The following is a 16,909-nucleotide window of genomic DNA, read 5'->3' as shown; positions in this document are numbered from 1 at the left end:
ATCAATCATGTCCTTGAGGCTGTGTCCTGCCTCCTTGTCCACCCCCCTCCAACCTGTCATCTATTCCAAGGACTTGTCCATCACACATCTGTGCCTCTGACCTCTTGTCAATCCCTTAACACGGCAGGCTCTCTTACTGCGCTTACCAAGTTGTCTTTGCAGCAAGACATTAGTACCTAAGCTCTCTGAGTCTGCTTCCTCAGCATGAGATGACATGTCTGTGAAGCACTCGTTCTTATCAGAGATAAACAACCACTCGTTTTTATCAGAAATAAATCATTTGACTACTTGTCTTTTCTCTCCCACTAGCGTTTAAAGTCTTGTAGACATCTGGGTCCTGGAATATCACCCACTGTGCTCAGCACAGCGTTGTCCACTCAGAATCATCACTCAGAATTATCCACTAGGAGAGGGGAGAAGGTAGCAAGATACAGAGGCTTCCATCCCCAGTTATTCAAGGGGTGCTCAGGGACATTTTCTTCAAGGTACTGGGTCTATTAGGATGTCATTGCTCTAGCCCTTTCCAGCGGTGAAAGCAGGAAATATATTTATGGATACACATATTTCTATATCCATTTCTATATCAACCAATCCATATATATTTTTAAAACCATGATTTCCTGCTGTTACTTCTGAATCCAACACCCCAGGGTTCATTCCTGCCTTTCCTTTTTCCCTATCTATAACTATTTCTCTGACTGTGAGAAACACGGCTCTTCTTATCCACAGTATGTTTCCTTCTGTGTTTAATTCTGGAATACACATAAAGCAGTTTCAGAATTGCTAACCTATGTAACTATAAAAAGCAAATTTGCTAGAGTACCGTATTTGTCCATAGTTCCTTTTGTCTTTAGCCTTTCAATATAGAGGCAAAATGCTATTTTCCAAAGCTGCTAAGATTCGTTCTTTCCTTCCCTAATTCCTTCAATGTGATTATGTTGTTTCTGTATTTTAATATAGTTAAATACGTTTGTTACTCTTTTTTTTTTTAAGATTTTATTTATTTATTTGAGAGAGAGAGAGAGCACGTGAGAGAGGGGGAGGGTCAGAGGGAGAAGCAGACTCCCTGCTGAGCAAGGAGCCCGATGCAGGACTCGATCCTGGGACTCCAGGATCATGACCTGAGCCGAAGGCAGTCGCTTAACCAACTGAGCCACCCAGGCACCCACATTTGTTACTCTTTGTATTTCAATTTTGAGTTGATTTTATTTATTTTGTGGGTCATGTGAAGCATTTTCATGGTTCTAAAAGTGAGAATTACACACATATGAGTACTCGGGTAAGTATCAATCCCTCCTTCCCTGGTACCCTGTCCCCAGTCTCCCATTTTTTCCACCCCATCTTCACTCAACTCCTACAGGTACCAATCTCATTATTTCCATATTTATCCTCTCTGTAGTACTCGTGCACAAATGAGCAGACACGTGTATTTTCTGTCCCCTTTTTTCTTATGCAAAAGATAGCATACTATAGATATTCTTTTGTGCTTTTGTTCTCTTGACAACATTAGAGCTACTGTTTAACTGATGTGTTTGGATGACAACACCAAGAGTGTAAACATAAATATAGAAGAAAAGAGACCCAGAGAAGAGACTTGGAGCTCCCCGGCATTAAGCGATCACGAATGAAAGGAGAAATCAGCATAGAACACTGTGAAGGAACGACCAGTCAGGTAAAAACAAAAGCTGGAAGCACCGTGAAGAAAGTGTGTCAAGGAGGACAAAGTGACCAAGTGTGTCAGTGCGGCTGCTGTCTCAAGGAAGGTTGGAACTGACACTTGGCCACTGCAGTGAACAGCATGGGCATCACCAGTGACCTTGGCAAGAGGAGTTCTGATATATTCATGGGAGCAAATGTTACACTGGAGTGAAATAAAAGGAGAATGGGAAACTGTGCTGGAAGAGATTCTGTCTCAGACCACCCGTGAGGGGAGTAGTTGTGCAAGGCAGAGAGGGAAACACATAATCCACATTGGAAAACGTCGACACAAGCTAGACACAAACTCCCTCCTTCCAAAAAAAGCAGTAGGGGAAAGTGAACTTGAAAGGCAGATGCTGACAATTGCATTGCACAGGTCATTTCAAGAAAAGAACTCCAGAGAACTCAGATGAATTCTTGTGTTTCCAGTTTATTCAACAGAAAAGAGATGATTTCACTGGCTTTGGGGCCTGCTTGTACCCATGAATGGTTTATAAATGTCTAGGTAAAAGCAGCTCCTGTCAGGGGCCTATAAGAAAAGACGAGGGCTTTCCCCAGCTTCTGCCTTCAATAGAGCTTAGGCTCCTTGACCCACAGCAGAATTTTCTGGGTTTTCTTTTTTTAGAGAAAGAGCGCTTGTTGGAAGGGTCATCGAGTTGACAGAGGAATCATTTCCATTAATGGGAACACAGGGGTTGTCAAAAGCAGGAGGAATGTGTCCTGGGGCTAGATGACAGGCCCTGAGGATGGCCTCCTGCTTTTGGCTTCCATCTGAAGAACAATATAATCCAACGGGGGATCAGTGTCCACCTCAGAAGTCAAATTCTCTTCTAGAGTCTTGGTCTGCCCATCAGGAGTGACTGTCATCTTTCCAGAGGGGACAGTCATCATTTCAGGGACTACAGCCCTCTTTCCAAGGGGCATGATCTTCCCTTTAGAGGTCCAACGATCATTAGGAATCATAGTCGTCTCTCCATGGGTCATGGTCTCTCCAAGAGTCTCAGTCCTCCCTTCCAGAGCTACAGTGGGCTTTCCAAAGGACTTAGTTTCCCTCCTAGGGGTCACAATCCCACCTCTGGGCCTTGTAGTCATATTTTGAGACTTACTACGGGAATTAATGGTCAGAGACTTTCCTCCTGGGAATGAAATCCTCATGTCAGTGGTCAACGCTTTGGTTATAGTTGGTCTTTCAGAATTCATAGCAGTTGAGAGCCAAAATTTTGGTGAAGGAGTTGAGCTGACCTCTAGAGAAAATCATTGGAACAGGATGAGACTCCTACGACTTCCTTCCCATCCTATTAATTACTGGCAGGACTACAACCACTCCAGGGCTGAAGTACCTACTCCCAAAATCCAGAGTTGAAGGATTTCATAATACACCCACTTGAGGGCATAGATAAAACCCCACTGCATGGAAGCCCTGCTCCTTCACTTCATCACGTTAACGGGACCCCAGACACCTATGGGCACTCAGCACATTTACATTTACTACATTTCTGGTGAATGACCCCGGGAAGCCTGCCAGTTTTCTATGCTTAAGGCCTCACTTTGACCTCACTGATTGCACATTCAGCAAGACCTTGCTGTCCCCAAGGCCTAATAACAGAAACCTCCTGTGTCCCCCATTGTAGGAGGCACCAGGAATGCCAAGGGGCAAGGAGGCCACTCTAGACAGCATTTTGTAAAGAACTGGGTTGGAGTCCCATCTCTGCCCCTGCCTAGCAGTGTTAGCTTTCTGAGCCTCAGTTTCTTGGTCTGTAAAATGATGGTTATAAACCATCTCAAAGAATGTTTCAGTTCAAGCATGCTAGGTTCCATCTCCTAAACATCAAAGAGATGTCAAAAGAAATCTGGCTTCCTTTTCTGGCCCTTGTCCCATGAAAACAGGAGGAAGCAACAGAGAAATAAACTGGCATATATTGAACACTAACTATGAGCCAGTAGTTTTCACTCCTTATCTCATTTAGTTCTTGTAATAATGTCATAAGTATAAGGATCATTCCTGTTTCACAGATAGGGAAACCAAAGCTCAGAGGGGTCACATGGAGCACGCCTCTAAACTAAGAAAATGGACTGGCCTGACATCAAAGCTTATTCTCTTCCCTCATTGTCATGCTGCCTCACCAAAGCCTTCGCATCTAACAGAAGGGACCCAGCCAGAGCCTGGTTATACAACTTCCAACCCCAGTTCCAGGCCATAGCTACTCACCAGTCTGCACCAGGAGACTATTCAACTTCTTGACAAGGGGGAAAGGGCCAGTGCCACAGAAAGCGCCCTTGGCGTCATCCAGGTCCAACGTCCACACCATGGCTCCCCCAAAATGCTCTCTCTTTATGAACATTGCCTGAAAAAGTAGTAGTCAGTCAACCTGCTATGCTGGGCATCCCCCAGACTGGGTACAATGGCAAAACACCAAAGACAGACCCTCAGGAAACACTACAGGAGCAGGAAAGCCTGTGTTTGAATCCAGCCTCTAACCACTTCCTAGCTGAGGGTTCTTGAAAAGGTCACACAAACCTCATGTGTCTTTGGGTGCCTGGGTGGGTCAGTCGGCTAAGCATCTGCCTTCGGCTCAGGTCATGATCCCAGGGTCCCGGGATTGAGCCCCGCATCAGGCTCCCTGCTTGGCGAGAAGCCTGCTTCTCCCTCTCCCTCTGCCCCTCCCCCCTGCTTGTGCGAGCTCTCTCTCTCTCTCTCCTGCTCTCTCTCTCTCAAATAAATAAATAAAATCTTTAAAAACAACTATAACAACAAAACCTTATGTGTCTTAGTTGCCTCATTTGTAAAAAAGGAATAGTAACATTTCCAACATTTTTAGGGTCCAAAGAATTCGTACATGTACATGCTACAGCACGGATGGAGCTCAAAGACATTACACACTGAGTGAAAGAAGCCAGTCACGAAAGGACAACTACTGTATGATTCCACTCACAGGGAGTACTTGGAGTAGTCACGTTTGTATAAATGGAAAGCAGAGTGGTGATTACCATGGGCTGGGGAAGAGGGGGAAGGGGCAGTCTGGGAAGATGAGAAAGTTCTGGAGATGCAAGGTGGTATGAATGCGCTACTGAACTGGATGCCTAAAATGTGTTAAATGGCAAATTTTATGTTATGTATATTTTGCCACAATTTTAAAACTGGATTAAAAAAAAAAAAAGAGTTCCTACCTGTAAAATACTTGGAGAGATAACTTGTACCTAGTAAATGTTCATAAATATTAAAAACTGTTTCAGTAAGATCCCAATGCTAATCACCGTTATCATCACTCTAAATCATAGATATTGCTATATTACTTTAAAATCACTTCCATATAACTTATCTCACAGGGATGCTATAAAGAAGAGATAAACTACATTCACAGATAAGAAAATAAAGGCTTTTTTCCATGATTTCTAAAACCTCAGATATAATGACGTGGCAGGGTTTAGACTCAAATCCAGGTCCTATTACAACTTTGCTAGTGTTCTCTGTCACGGGTGATGGAAAAGACAGACTCCATCACATCCACATAGCTGCATGACTTGGCCAAGTCAGTTGGCTCCTTTCTGGGATTTGCTTTCCCCAAATGTAAAATAGGGACCCAATTAGAGTTCAGCTGAAACTGTGAAGATTCCGAGTTTTTATCCTGCTTACAAACAAACAGGTTAGACTGCCAGTTTTATGTGTACGCGTGCACGCACATGCACAATCTCTGGATCAGAGAACAGACCATTATTACTCACAGCAACAGAACAGTCAAATAGCACCTTGACTTTAGTCCTCATGCCCCAGTTGCCCAAAGAATGACACAGCGAAGGCCAGATAGCCACCTGCATGTGCAGGAAGGCAAATCAGACCCTCGTCCCCTCCGGAGAGATTGAGAGCTTCACTGGAATGTAGACAAGTCCTCTCTGGGGAGGGGACCTCTACATCTCTGAACGTCAGCAAAGGCCTGGGGGAGGGGGAAAGGTAGGTTCCTATTTTTATTAGAGCTGGTCTGCTTCCTTTGCTCAGGATGCCCAGACAGTTCAGGAACACTGAGAAATCCATGGATAATTATCTCCTAATGACGATCTCTGAGGTTTCTTTCAGCTCTGGGATTCTGTGATGAAATCCTTTGATCACCCTCACACAAGGCTCTGTCTCCCTGTAGCTCTGCAAGGCACAGTGACGGCCCCTTAAAGCGAGGACACCATTCCTGGCTGGCCTCAGGCCTCCCCCAACACGTAGGTCAATGCCCTCTCCCGTGTCCTGTGGGTCATATTTTTAATTCCATCCAACTGGGTAATTCCATTGAGTCATTGAATTTTTCTGTTTGTGTCTTCTGGTCCCAAACCAGAGGAAGATCCTGGAGGTTGAAAGCCATGCTCTTTACCTCTCTCCCCACAGCGGGCTTCACTCAGTGACATGCACGGAGGAGGTACACACTGGATTCTGCCCTCTGATGCTTTCTACCCCAAACTTCCCCCAAAGAACAGCCAACACCTGTGCTTCTCCATCACCTATAATAGAGGAGATGTGACTTCTAATAAGCCCCGATATCCAGGAAGTTGCCAAGTCCTGACAATTACTCATTCAAAAATTACCTCTTCTTCCAACCACCTGGTCCAGACCCTCATTATCTTCCCTGCACACCTCTGTGTTCCTCAGAGCTTCCAAAATGCCAAACTGGTTACAGCAGGATCACATGGGGCCATACTAAGAACAGTTTCCAGATTCTTTCTAAGACGGGCTGAATATTCGGGGGTGGAGCCAAGACCTTCTACGTTTATCAAGTCTCAGGTGATTCCAAAGCAGAGGCAGGTTTGGAAATCACCAAAGCATGTCATTTCTGTTGGAATTCACTATAGAAACCGGCTCCGCTCACCTTCATTCAACATTGCTTGCACAGGGCGAGGGGGTGATCAGAGTTAGGTTCTAAAGGTTTCAAACTTGCAGGTCATATGGCTGGTCAGAAACCTGATTTTGCTTCCAAGTGTTTGAATTTCCGACAAATTTTTTCTTGTGATTGAGTTCCAGTTTAAAAGCATTATGGTCTGAGAATATGTAGGGAATAATCTCAATCTTTTGGTATCAGTTGAGACCTGATTTGTGACCCAGTATGTTGTCTATTCTGGAGAAAGTTCCATGTGCACTTGAGAAGAATGAGTATTCTGTTGTTTTAGGGTGGAATGTTCTGAATATAGCAGCAAAGTCTGCAATATCCAAACTGTGAAAAGAGCCAAGATGCCCTTCAACAGATGAATGGATAAAGAAGATGGGGTATATATATGCAATGGAATATTACTCAGCCATCAGAAAGGATGAATACCCAACTTTTACATCAACATGGATGGACTGGAGGAGATTATGCTAAGTAAATAAGCAGAGAAGTCAATTATCATCACTTATTTGTGGAACATAAGGAATAGCATGGAGGACATTAGGAGAAGGAAGGGAAAAATGAAGGGGGGGACTCAGAGGGGGAGATGAACCATGAGAGACTATGGACTCTGAGAAACAAACTGAGGGTTCTAGAGGGGAGGGGGGTGGGGGGATGAGTTAGCCTGGTGATGGGTATTAAAGAGGGCACGTTCTGCATGGAGCACTGGGTGTTATACGAAAACAATGAATCGTGGATCACCACATCAAAAACTAATGATGTATTGTATGGTGACTAACATAACATAATAAAATAAAATTAGGAAAAAAAAGAAAGAAAGAAACCTGATTTTGTGTTAAAATGCCTGCAAGAAGAGGTCCAAACACCTTCACCAGCATTCAAGTCCCTCTATAAACTGGCTGGTACTTTATTGCCTTCTCTTACACTTTACAAAAATTCTCTGCCCCACCCAAATTCTTTGTACGTACTTTGAATGAGTTTTCAGTCCCCACTGAACCTCTCCCCATGTCATTACTTCCTCCTGCTGCTCACCTCCCTCAGGAAGCCCTCCCTGACTCTCCTATCCCGACACATATCAGTGATATTCATGGAGCGTTTAACATGATCTACCTCATATTGTATTTATCTGTTATGGAATTATCTGGTCCAAACAGAAAAGAAGAAACTTGCCAAAAATCTGTGTAAACTGAGAGAAGTCACTTCTCCCCTCAACACCGAGATTCCTTCTCTTCAAAAGGAGAGTGTTGGATAGATGCGATTAGGAAACCCCAGGTAGGTCAGGTATGCCCGAGACTCACCTGATCTAGTCAACCTCACCTCTTTATCCTCCACCCAGGACACGCACACACATGCATGCACACATACACACGCACACACACACACTGTACAGATAAGAGCCTCATGGGAGCCAGAAGGAAACTATATGCTGGAGCAAGAAAGGACCAAGGTCTTACCTTGTAATTGAAGCTGGTGGCATCGTCATAGCCAACCCACTCCTTCCCCTTGTAGGCATATGGAACATGCTGAAAATCAATCCAGCGCTTTGTTGCTCTCTGGAGAAAGGAGCATATCTGCCAGGAGGATCACCAGATTAGTTCTGGGAAGTGCCATGGAGAGAAACACCAGCAGGCACACTGCTCTTTTCCCAGTGGTGAAGAATCCAAAGGATCCCTCACCAGGGAGTGAGAAGAGACAGACCAAAGAGGGAGTGGGAAGCCACTCACACAAGACCTTCTCTCTTTCCTGAACAAATTCCTACTAGAACATGTTCCTTTCTCTAATGTCCGTGATAGAAAGAGAGAGAGAACCAAGGAGTGGCTGACATCCTTAGAAACCAAACCAGGCTTTGCTAAATAATGACAATGCCAAACTACTAATGGTAACCTATCGGACCTTGACCAAACATGTATCTTTTCCAAAGAGTTACCATAAACAAACCTCTCCTCTCTTCATTAGCAATCAGCATGAAGGGCCCAGTCTTGGTAGTTACCAAACTAGCTTGTGAACCTCTAATAAATTTAAAGTTCTCAAAGGTAGGGAGAACTGGGTTGTTACAATCAGTCGCGCAGCTGAGTGTCTACTAGGTGCCCAGCCTCGTGCTAGAAACCACACGCCACATAGAAGTCGAAGCATTCCAGCTAGTAGCAGAAGCTCACGTATGAGGCTTTTTTTCTTTCCTTTCTTCCTCTTTTTGCTTCTTTAAAGGTTCTATCAACATCTCTTTGGCCTATAATGTCTTTCAAGAACACAATTTCCACTATGACGTCACTGGCTTAGCAGGATAACATCTCCAGCCAGCCAGCAGAGAGCAGAGACCGGGGAGACCCTGCGCCTCCACTCCTACCTACAGCACCCACACACACCATGTGCCTCAGTAACTGCTGTCCTTTGCCTCCGAGACCCTTCCCTCTTGTCATTCCTGCCCACCAGGATTCTTCCTATGCTCCAAAGCTCTGCTCCCTGAGACCTTTCCAATCCCTAAGCCACACCCCCGTGCCTCTTGTTGTCCTCTCTTGTGTTTTATAGCCTCCTGAGTCCGTGTCTCTTTTCTCCATTCAGTAGCGAGCTTTGATGAGATGGAGAATAAGGGAATGGAACTGCGGGAAGAAGAAAGAATCTGTAGGAGGGAATGTCTTGGAATTGCTTCAAAATAATCTAGTAGTGGGAGAGAGGGGAGTCGGGGATCGAAGATGAAACAAGATTGGCCAGGAGTGGTTAGTGACTGAGGCTGGTGAGGGGCAGGTGGTAGTGGGGGAGGGGGAGAGGAGGTTACACTATTCTTTCATTTTTGCAAATGTTTGAAATTATAAATATTTCAGGTATTAATTATTTTTATTTAGGCCAGATAGTAGTAAGTCAGGATTGACTTGTATAACAGTTAAGATTCTTTTGAGGGGTCCCCCCTCCACTTAGACTCTACCCAGCCCCTCATCCCTTATGAGGGACTCAAATACCTTCTCCTGAAGAAAAAGGAAATATCTCAGAGAGTGGATTTCTCTTGAGCTAGTAAACCACTTCATTGTCCTGTCTCCAGCCCTCACCCTTGCCTCTGCCTGGTTGTCTTTGCTCTTGCTCTGTTAAAGGATGGAGAAGCCCTAACTAATAGACAGACTTCCCTATTCCTGTCACCTCATAATAAGCCAAGAAGCCAGCTTGCTTGGTGTACTTTCCCGGAGACGCAGGTCCCACAGCTTTGGCCTGCAGTCCATTCTTAGAGGCTTTGAGAAGGCGAAAGGTACGTCCGTAGGTGGGGAATCCCATGAGGAGCTTCTCTGGGGGTGCCCCCAGCTTACGCCAGTAATTCATGGCATATGCCTGCAGGTAGGAAGAACACAAACCTCTCCGTGTTACTGAGGGCCAATGGCCTGGGCTCAGGGCAGGTGTCTGGGCCCCTTGAGATCATTCCTTACCGAAGAGCTGGGGTCTCCAGACAGAGAGAACAGGGGGCTATTGTGCCCTGTGAACTTTTCCCAACTTCCATGAAAGTCATAAGACAAGACGTTGATGAAATCCAGGAGTCTGTGAGGGCGAGAGGAGGACATACGCAGATTCGGCTAACTAGATTTTCAAGTCAGATCACCAGAGGACTAACTGGCTAACTAGCTGTGCCCTGGCCACCCAAGCTGCCTGCCCGTCTGCGTCATTGACTTGAGATGTGCCACCGCAGCAAACTGCTAGTCAGGGACAGCCGTGCCTCAGGTCCCATGCCATCCTGAGAGCTTCCATGGAGGTAGGCAGGAGTCAGACAAGAAAACACATTCGTAGGGCGCCTGGGTGGCTGAGCCGGTTGAGCATCTGTCTTCAGCTCAGGTCATGATCTTGGGGTCCTGGGATCAAGGCCCACATCGGGGAGTCTGCTTTTCTCCCTCTGCCCCTTCCCCCTGCTCGTACTCACACTCGCGCTCTCTCTCTCTCAAATAAATACATACAACTTTCTAAAATAATTTTAAAAAAGAAACACATTCGTGCCTGATGCAAGTGCTAACAGGTTGCGTAAATTGTCATGAGGAAGGCAGTACGCACAGCAGCTAAAGAGCTTCTGTCCTTCCACTATTCAAGGCACCAGTGAAACCACGTCTTCCAGAGCACTTTCAGAATGAACCAGTGTCAGTAAGCACTTACCGGGTCACAGGCATAAAGGTGTACAAGGATTCCATCATGTAATTTTAACGTGGCCAATGGCTCAGTGCCACAGCCGTCTCCATTTTAGAGTGGAAGACATTGAGGCTCTGACAGGCTCACTAACCTGCCTAAGGTCACCCAGCCGGTGGACGGTGGGACTCCCTCAGTCCTGCCTGCTATTAAGACCAAAGATGGCGAACTCTATGCCCCACGGGGCCTCTCCCCTTCTGCCCTGACACTGAACCCCGGCCCCCTGGTGTGATCACACGCAGAAACACCCCATCCCCTCTTCCGTTCCGCGTTGGCCTCAGCTCCTCATCTGTAAAAACTCCATTCTTGAGGTTGGAGAAAATTAGCCCAGAGCTGGCATGGCCAGAGTGAGTGAGTTACGAGCTCTTCTTTGTTCGGCTTTGTAACTTCTGCACAGACACCCGTGCTCAGAAAGCTAGGCCTGGCTGCGCGTGCCTATTTTTGTATTTGTGGCAGGCGTTGATTAATCATCTGCCTCTGATGCCAGCCATGGGCCGCACAGGGTATGTCTACCGCTGTCCCTTGGCATGGCAGAGGCCAGGCCCGTGGGACGCTTTCCCGTGAGCCCCAGCAAAGGGCTTTGCAGAACGCCCTACCCAAGATGACGTGATTGTGGGGACACCACTTCTGATCTCCTAAAGAAAGCCCAGGCTATGTGGAGCTAACCTTCGTCCCCACCCATGCCCCTCAGCAGTCCGCCCCCAACTAGCACCTGTACGTGGAGAACTCAAGGGCGGGGCTTGAGCGGGGTGCTGCCCTTCTGAGCATGACCGGCCTCCTTCCCTCCAACGTCCTGCCCCACCAGGCAGCACCGTCTCACCTTCCCAGAAGGCGCACATCATAAGCTGTTTGAATGATGTGCGGATCCCCAGAGACAGCCGCAGAAAGCAGCAACCGCGGACGCATGGTGAGCGTGGCCTCCTGCTGGAAGGCAAACAGGAGCTCCTACCAAGAAAGAGGCAGACACAGAGACCCAGACCAAACAGTCAGGGAAAGAAGGATCAGCCAGGAAAGCTTCATTTACAGAGCCCCCTGAGCCAGGCTCTGGGGACACAGAGGTGAGGCAGACACAGGCCCTGCCCCCAGGCTCGTGAGAGAGGTGGCCTTGAGCCACCGTGGTAAGTGACTTAACAGAGGGGTAGAGGGGTGCCAGACAGGGTCAGGAGCACAAGCTGCAGACTGCCTGCCTGAGGTGGGCCAGGCCGCTGCACAGAGGAAGCATTACTTGGGCTGCAGGACTGGAACAGGACCTGGATGTGACCAAGAAAAAGAGCCACAAGACTCCTGCTCTTTGGCCTGACCCTTCTAAGATGATGGTAGTAAAAGAACATTCTGCTACCACTCCCCTGCCCCGTCCCCGTCCCTGGCCTTCTGCTCCTCCTATGCCATGAGCCCAGATATGATAAAAGTAGAATCACTGCTGGATCCTGGAGCTGCCAGACTTGGCCTTACTTCAATTAAGAGGAGAAAAGTCCACCGGTCACTCTTGGGGCTGCCTCTCAGTCCAGGGTACAAGAAGAAGAGGTCCAGACCATCAAACTTATGTCTCCTCAGGAGGGATACAACCGAACCAATAAACCTTTCCCGGTTGGATAACGTGGACAGCATAGTGGTGAACCTGCAGGAGACCCAGGGTGAGGCGAGTAAGGAGGGCTTTCTGCAGAACCACAACCTCCACAAAGCCCCTTGGTTCGTGCCCTGTGGAGGGCACACAGGTATGGCTGGGGGAAAGGAAGTTAGGTCAACCCTTCTTAGAAGCCCCTCCCAGCACTGGGAGCTAAATACCTGGCGGTGATGGGGAATTCAAGCAGAGGGAGGGGCTGCAGAGTCTCACCTGGATGTGCCAAAGTTCCACCCACCAATGGACAGCAGTGTTCTCAGCTCCCTGTTCCTGTGATGTGGGATAGAGGGAGGTAAGCTGGGGCCCCACTCCAGTGGGTCCCTGGGGAACGGTGGAAAGTAGAGGGGGAGGGAGGAAGTGAAAGGGGAAGGCAGGTGGAGGGAGGGAGAGAGAAGAGCAGAGCAAAGCACAGGGAAGGAAAAAAAGGAAAAGAGGGGAGAACAATCAACCCATGGGTCTTCACAACCCAGGACCCCCCCCCCAGGCTGTCCAAAGTCCACAAAATTCCCCCACATCCCCATGATGCTCCCACATAAAGGAAAAGAAAGAAGTAGTCTAAAATGTTTCTTTTCACTGTTTTCTTAATCGACAAGTATTTATTGAGCAATTACTATGTGCGGTTGATTGCTTTAGGTGCTTGATCAAGATACAACAGAGAGTGAAAGAGACAAGCTCCCTGCTCTCAGGGAGCTTGTGATCTAGTGACAAGGATTTTTACCTTGGCCATCTATAACCATTCACGCAGAGACAGACCTCCCCTTGGACAGGGAGAGAACCCAGGAGTTGTGGGGATAGGAATACTTAAGCAAGCACTTAGTGAGCACTAGCTCTGTGCAAGGCACTCACCCAGCTGCTGGTATACAAACATATTGGAGACCCTGCTCCTTCCCTTAGGGAGCTCATTGGCTGGGGGTTGCAGGTGACAAATGGTAATAAAGATACTAGCATTTGTGATGTGCAGGCTCTCCTTGAAGCATTCTAACAGCATTAGTACGTGAACTCCACCCCACTGGCTTGAAGGATGAGTTGGGGGTTACCAGGCAGAGGCAACAAAGGCCTCACAAGGGCAAGGAGGCAAGAATTAGCTCGGGGTGTTATTCAACAGGGAGTTCTCAGGCAGGGATGCTCCTGGGTCCCACTTGAGAGGCGGCTAGGACCAGAAGAATCAGAAGAAAGTTGATGAGTAACAAGAGAAAGAGGATTAATTTTCTTCCGTCTGTAAAACCTGAAAAAAAAAAAAATGATCCCCACATGCAATATGAACACACCTCTGCTTGAGCTTGTTGAACTCTGGGTAGATAATTTTCTCATCCTGGGGATCCTTAGCAACAATCTGATTGTTGTTCATTGAGGCAAAGGCAAATATCAGGTGGGTGCAGAGAAAGGGGTCCAGGTCCCGGGGCAAGATGGAGGCAGGGCTGGGGCGACCCTGTGCCCAGCTGGTAAAATAACACACCAGTTTGTGGGCAGCGCCTGGCAAGGGAGGACACACATTAGCTGGCAGAGACCAAAGGAGGGGATGGAGCTCAGCTTCCACAGAGCACCATGAACACAGTCCAAGGGGCCGGGCCACCAGAACATTCCCCACGCAAACAGAGCCCAAAGCGACCCTGAGGTCTGGTCCCCCTGCCACCCCTACTGCTGAGGCCCCAGGGGGAAAAGAATGCCTTATGGGAATCCTGTTCAGAATGGATCCTCAAGCCTGGATCCTGGCACACAAAGCGACACAAGTGGCAGGACGGAAAATCCTCCGCTGAACTGCAGCGGATCAATGATGCTGGACACAGGAGCCCAGGCAGGGAAGGGCTCCAGGGGACACACCACACGGAGCACCTCTCAGCCAGAGAAGCTCCCTGGATCTGGAGAGGAAGACAGGATTTCCTTACCATCGCGCTGTTTCAGCACAAGAACCAGCCCTGCAGGAAACAAAGGATGGAATCACACTCAGATTCCCATGCTCACCCAGAGCAACATGCCCCAGCCCCGCCTCCAGTCCTCCAGTGCACCCACCAACTGGGCCCCATAGTCAGACACAGACACACACATGGAGACTCGCTGCGTTCACTGGCTTCCTCTTCTCTAAGTTGAGCCGGTGTTGCCAGATCTATCGAAGCTCCTATTTACCCCAACAAACACCACGTGGATACACCCATGCTTAGCACAGGGACAAGGATGACTTAGAAGTCCCAGCCAAAGCTCTAGGCTAGTGGTTCTTACCCTGGCTCCAAGTATAAAAAGCAGTGATGTTCTCCTCCCCTAGAGATTCTGATATCACTGGTCCAAGGTGGAATTGGGCATAAAGATATTTAATGGATAGCTGGAGTGGAGGACCACTGCTCAGATCTCTCCTGCCAGGGCCCCTCCGGCCCTTCACTATGTCCTGTCCCACTTCCACCTAATCCAGCCCCCAAATCCCTGGCTGCTTCTCAGGCACTCGAGAGGTGACAAACATAGGAAGCCTGGTATCTCCTGGACTGAGTGACGTCACGGGGGCCGGGACCTGCCACACTCACCAATCCACAGCAACAACCTGCCCATCTCAGAGGTCTGAGAGCGGCGAGGCTAGGGCTCGAGCCCCTTTATAGGAGCTCTGGGACAGCCCTGGGACAGCGCTGGCATAGCCTGGCCACACACACACAAAACCAGGGCCAGTGATGAATGGGCTGCTGCCCGAGTCACAGTGACCCCAGCACCTCCCATCCTCCCTCTCCAGCCGAGCTGTAGCTCTCAGAGCCAACAAAGCAATAGCTCAGTCTGACCCTGGCACACAGTGGGTGTCTGCCAAGGGCCATGGCGAGGGCAACGCAGTACTCAGCCCTGTTCCTGGGGTTTGCCCTCCATGGACTGAGTATGAGCAGTAAACACTGCATGGAGGCAGTAATTCTACTGTTACCAGGTTATTGGTTAGGGAAGCAGTGTAATACAAAGTTTAGAAGTCCCAGCTTTGGACCTAGGTAGGCCAAGGTTTGAATCTCAGTGTCATCGGTTAGAAGTTTTATAGTCGTGGGCATTACTTAGATCTTTGAGCTTCGGCTTCCGCACTTGTAAAATGATGATAACAGCTCATACTCACCTCATAAGGTTTTATAGGAATTAAAAAGATAATGTATGAAAAACTGTTAGTTCAGGACTTCGCATGTAATAAGGGCTCAGTGAATGGTAGCTGTTACTAAGGATGCCACGGAGTGGGGTTCTCAAACTCACATGCTGACACTTGCCAGATAGGTAACATAAATGGGTGAAGTGGACACAATATAACAGCTCACTCTCCACTTTATTAGAACAGCAGTTCAAGCCCAGTGATACACACAAACTAACATGAAGCCTCTTGGTCAGGAGACAATAGAGATTGGTATGAACAGGGACAGCACTCCGAGTAGCCACTAATGGTTACCATGTAGTGAAATAGATCCATGTTGAAAGATCCGTCAATTTCCTTCTTCCTTCCTTCCTTCCTTTCTTTGTCAGAGAGACAGAGAGAGAGAGAGAGAGAGAGAGCACAAGCAGGGGGAGCGGCAGGCAGAGGGAGAAGCAGGATCCCCACTGAGCAGGGAGCCTGATGCGGTACTTGATCCCAGGACCCTGGGATCATGACCTGAGCCGAAGGCAGATGCTTAACCGACTGAGCCACCCAGGTGTCCCGATCTCTCAATTTCTTAAGAGAAGACAAAACTCTGAATCTTTGTGTGGGTGAACAATGTTTGAGCCAGTATATGAGCCAGTGCTGAGAATGTGTTATGAACCTAAGGAACATAAGGCATATAATTCTGGATACCTGAGAGCCAGTGTTTTTAAAATACAACAACATGGGGCGCCTGGGTGGCTCAATCGTTAAGCGTCTGCCTTCGGCTCAGGTCATGATCCCAGGGTCCTGGGATCGAGCCCCGCATTGGGCTCCCTGCTCTGCGGGAGGCCTGCTTCTCCCTCTCCCACTCCCCCTGCTTCTGTTCCTGCTCTCCCTATCTCTCTGTCAAATAAATAAAATCTTTAAAATAAAATAAAATACAACAATATGAAGGATAAACAAAACAGATCTGTAGCCAGATACTTTTATGATCCATCCGTTTTCTCTTCCTGCTACAGAGGACCTCAGATCATGAGTAGGTCCCATATTTCAGGGTCTGAATCTCAATCATGGAGGACCAGAAATCGGATGCCCATCTTCTCAGAGACTGGTAGTTCACCTAGTCCACGTGTCACTGAGGTACTAACCAGATGTCAACATAATAAATGACACCGGGAAATACAAGGACTGGTGGTTGAATTTGCATTCCCCTTCCAGTAGGAAGAAACTAGACAATCACTTTTTTAATCAGAAGATTGCTTAGATATCATGGAACAAAAACATTAAATGGTATAGAATGTTTAGGCAAAGGATATTTCCGTAAAACTCTAGGCAAGCCTGATGGAATACCCCACCTAAAAGAGACTGTGTCTCCATTTGTTCATCCATCTTTGTCTTCCTTTAAGTATTCAACAAATATTCATCGAGCATGTGCCAGGCCCTGCTAGGCACTCTGGATACAATGGTAAGCAAGAGTTTCTGCTCTCACAGAGCTTCTAGTCTAGTGAACAG

General features: G+C 47.7%; 1 protein-coding gene across 1 annotated transcript; it reads right to left on the bottom strand.

Moving 5' to 3' along the window:
- Positions 1 to 2,238: 2,238 nt before the first annotated feature.
- OVGP1 (oviductal glycoprotein 1) lies at positions 2,239 to 15,411 on the bottom strand. The gene is given in 11 exon segments (XM_035020275.1): positions 2,239 to 2,427; positions 2,430 to 2,942; positions 3,908 to 4,043; positions 8,015 to 8,131; positions 9,690 to 9,875; positions 9,971 to 10,079; positions 11,533 to 11,657; positions 12,165 to 12,330; positions 12,547 to 12,603; positions 13,602 to 14,012; positions 15,407 to 15,411. Coding segments are annotated over 11 exon segments (1,977 nt in total). The 3' UTR covers positions 2,239 to 2,275.
- Positions 15,412 to 16,909: the final 1,498 nt, after the last annotated feature.

Source organism: Mirounga leonina, unplaced genomic scaffold (assembly GCF_011800145.1).
Source record: "Mirounga leonina isolate KUSES-001 unplaced genomic scaffold, KU_Mleo_1.0 Mir_173, whole genome shotgun sequence".
Classification (NCBI taxonomy): domain Eukaryota; kingdom Metazoa; phylum Chordata; class Mammalia; order Carnivora; family Phocidae; genus Mirounga; species Mirounga leonina.
The sequence above is the reverse complement of the archived record's forward strand: the minus strand, read 5'-3'. Positions and strand labels throughout refer to the sequence as shown.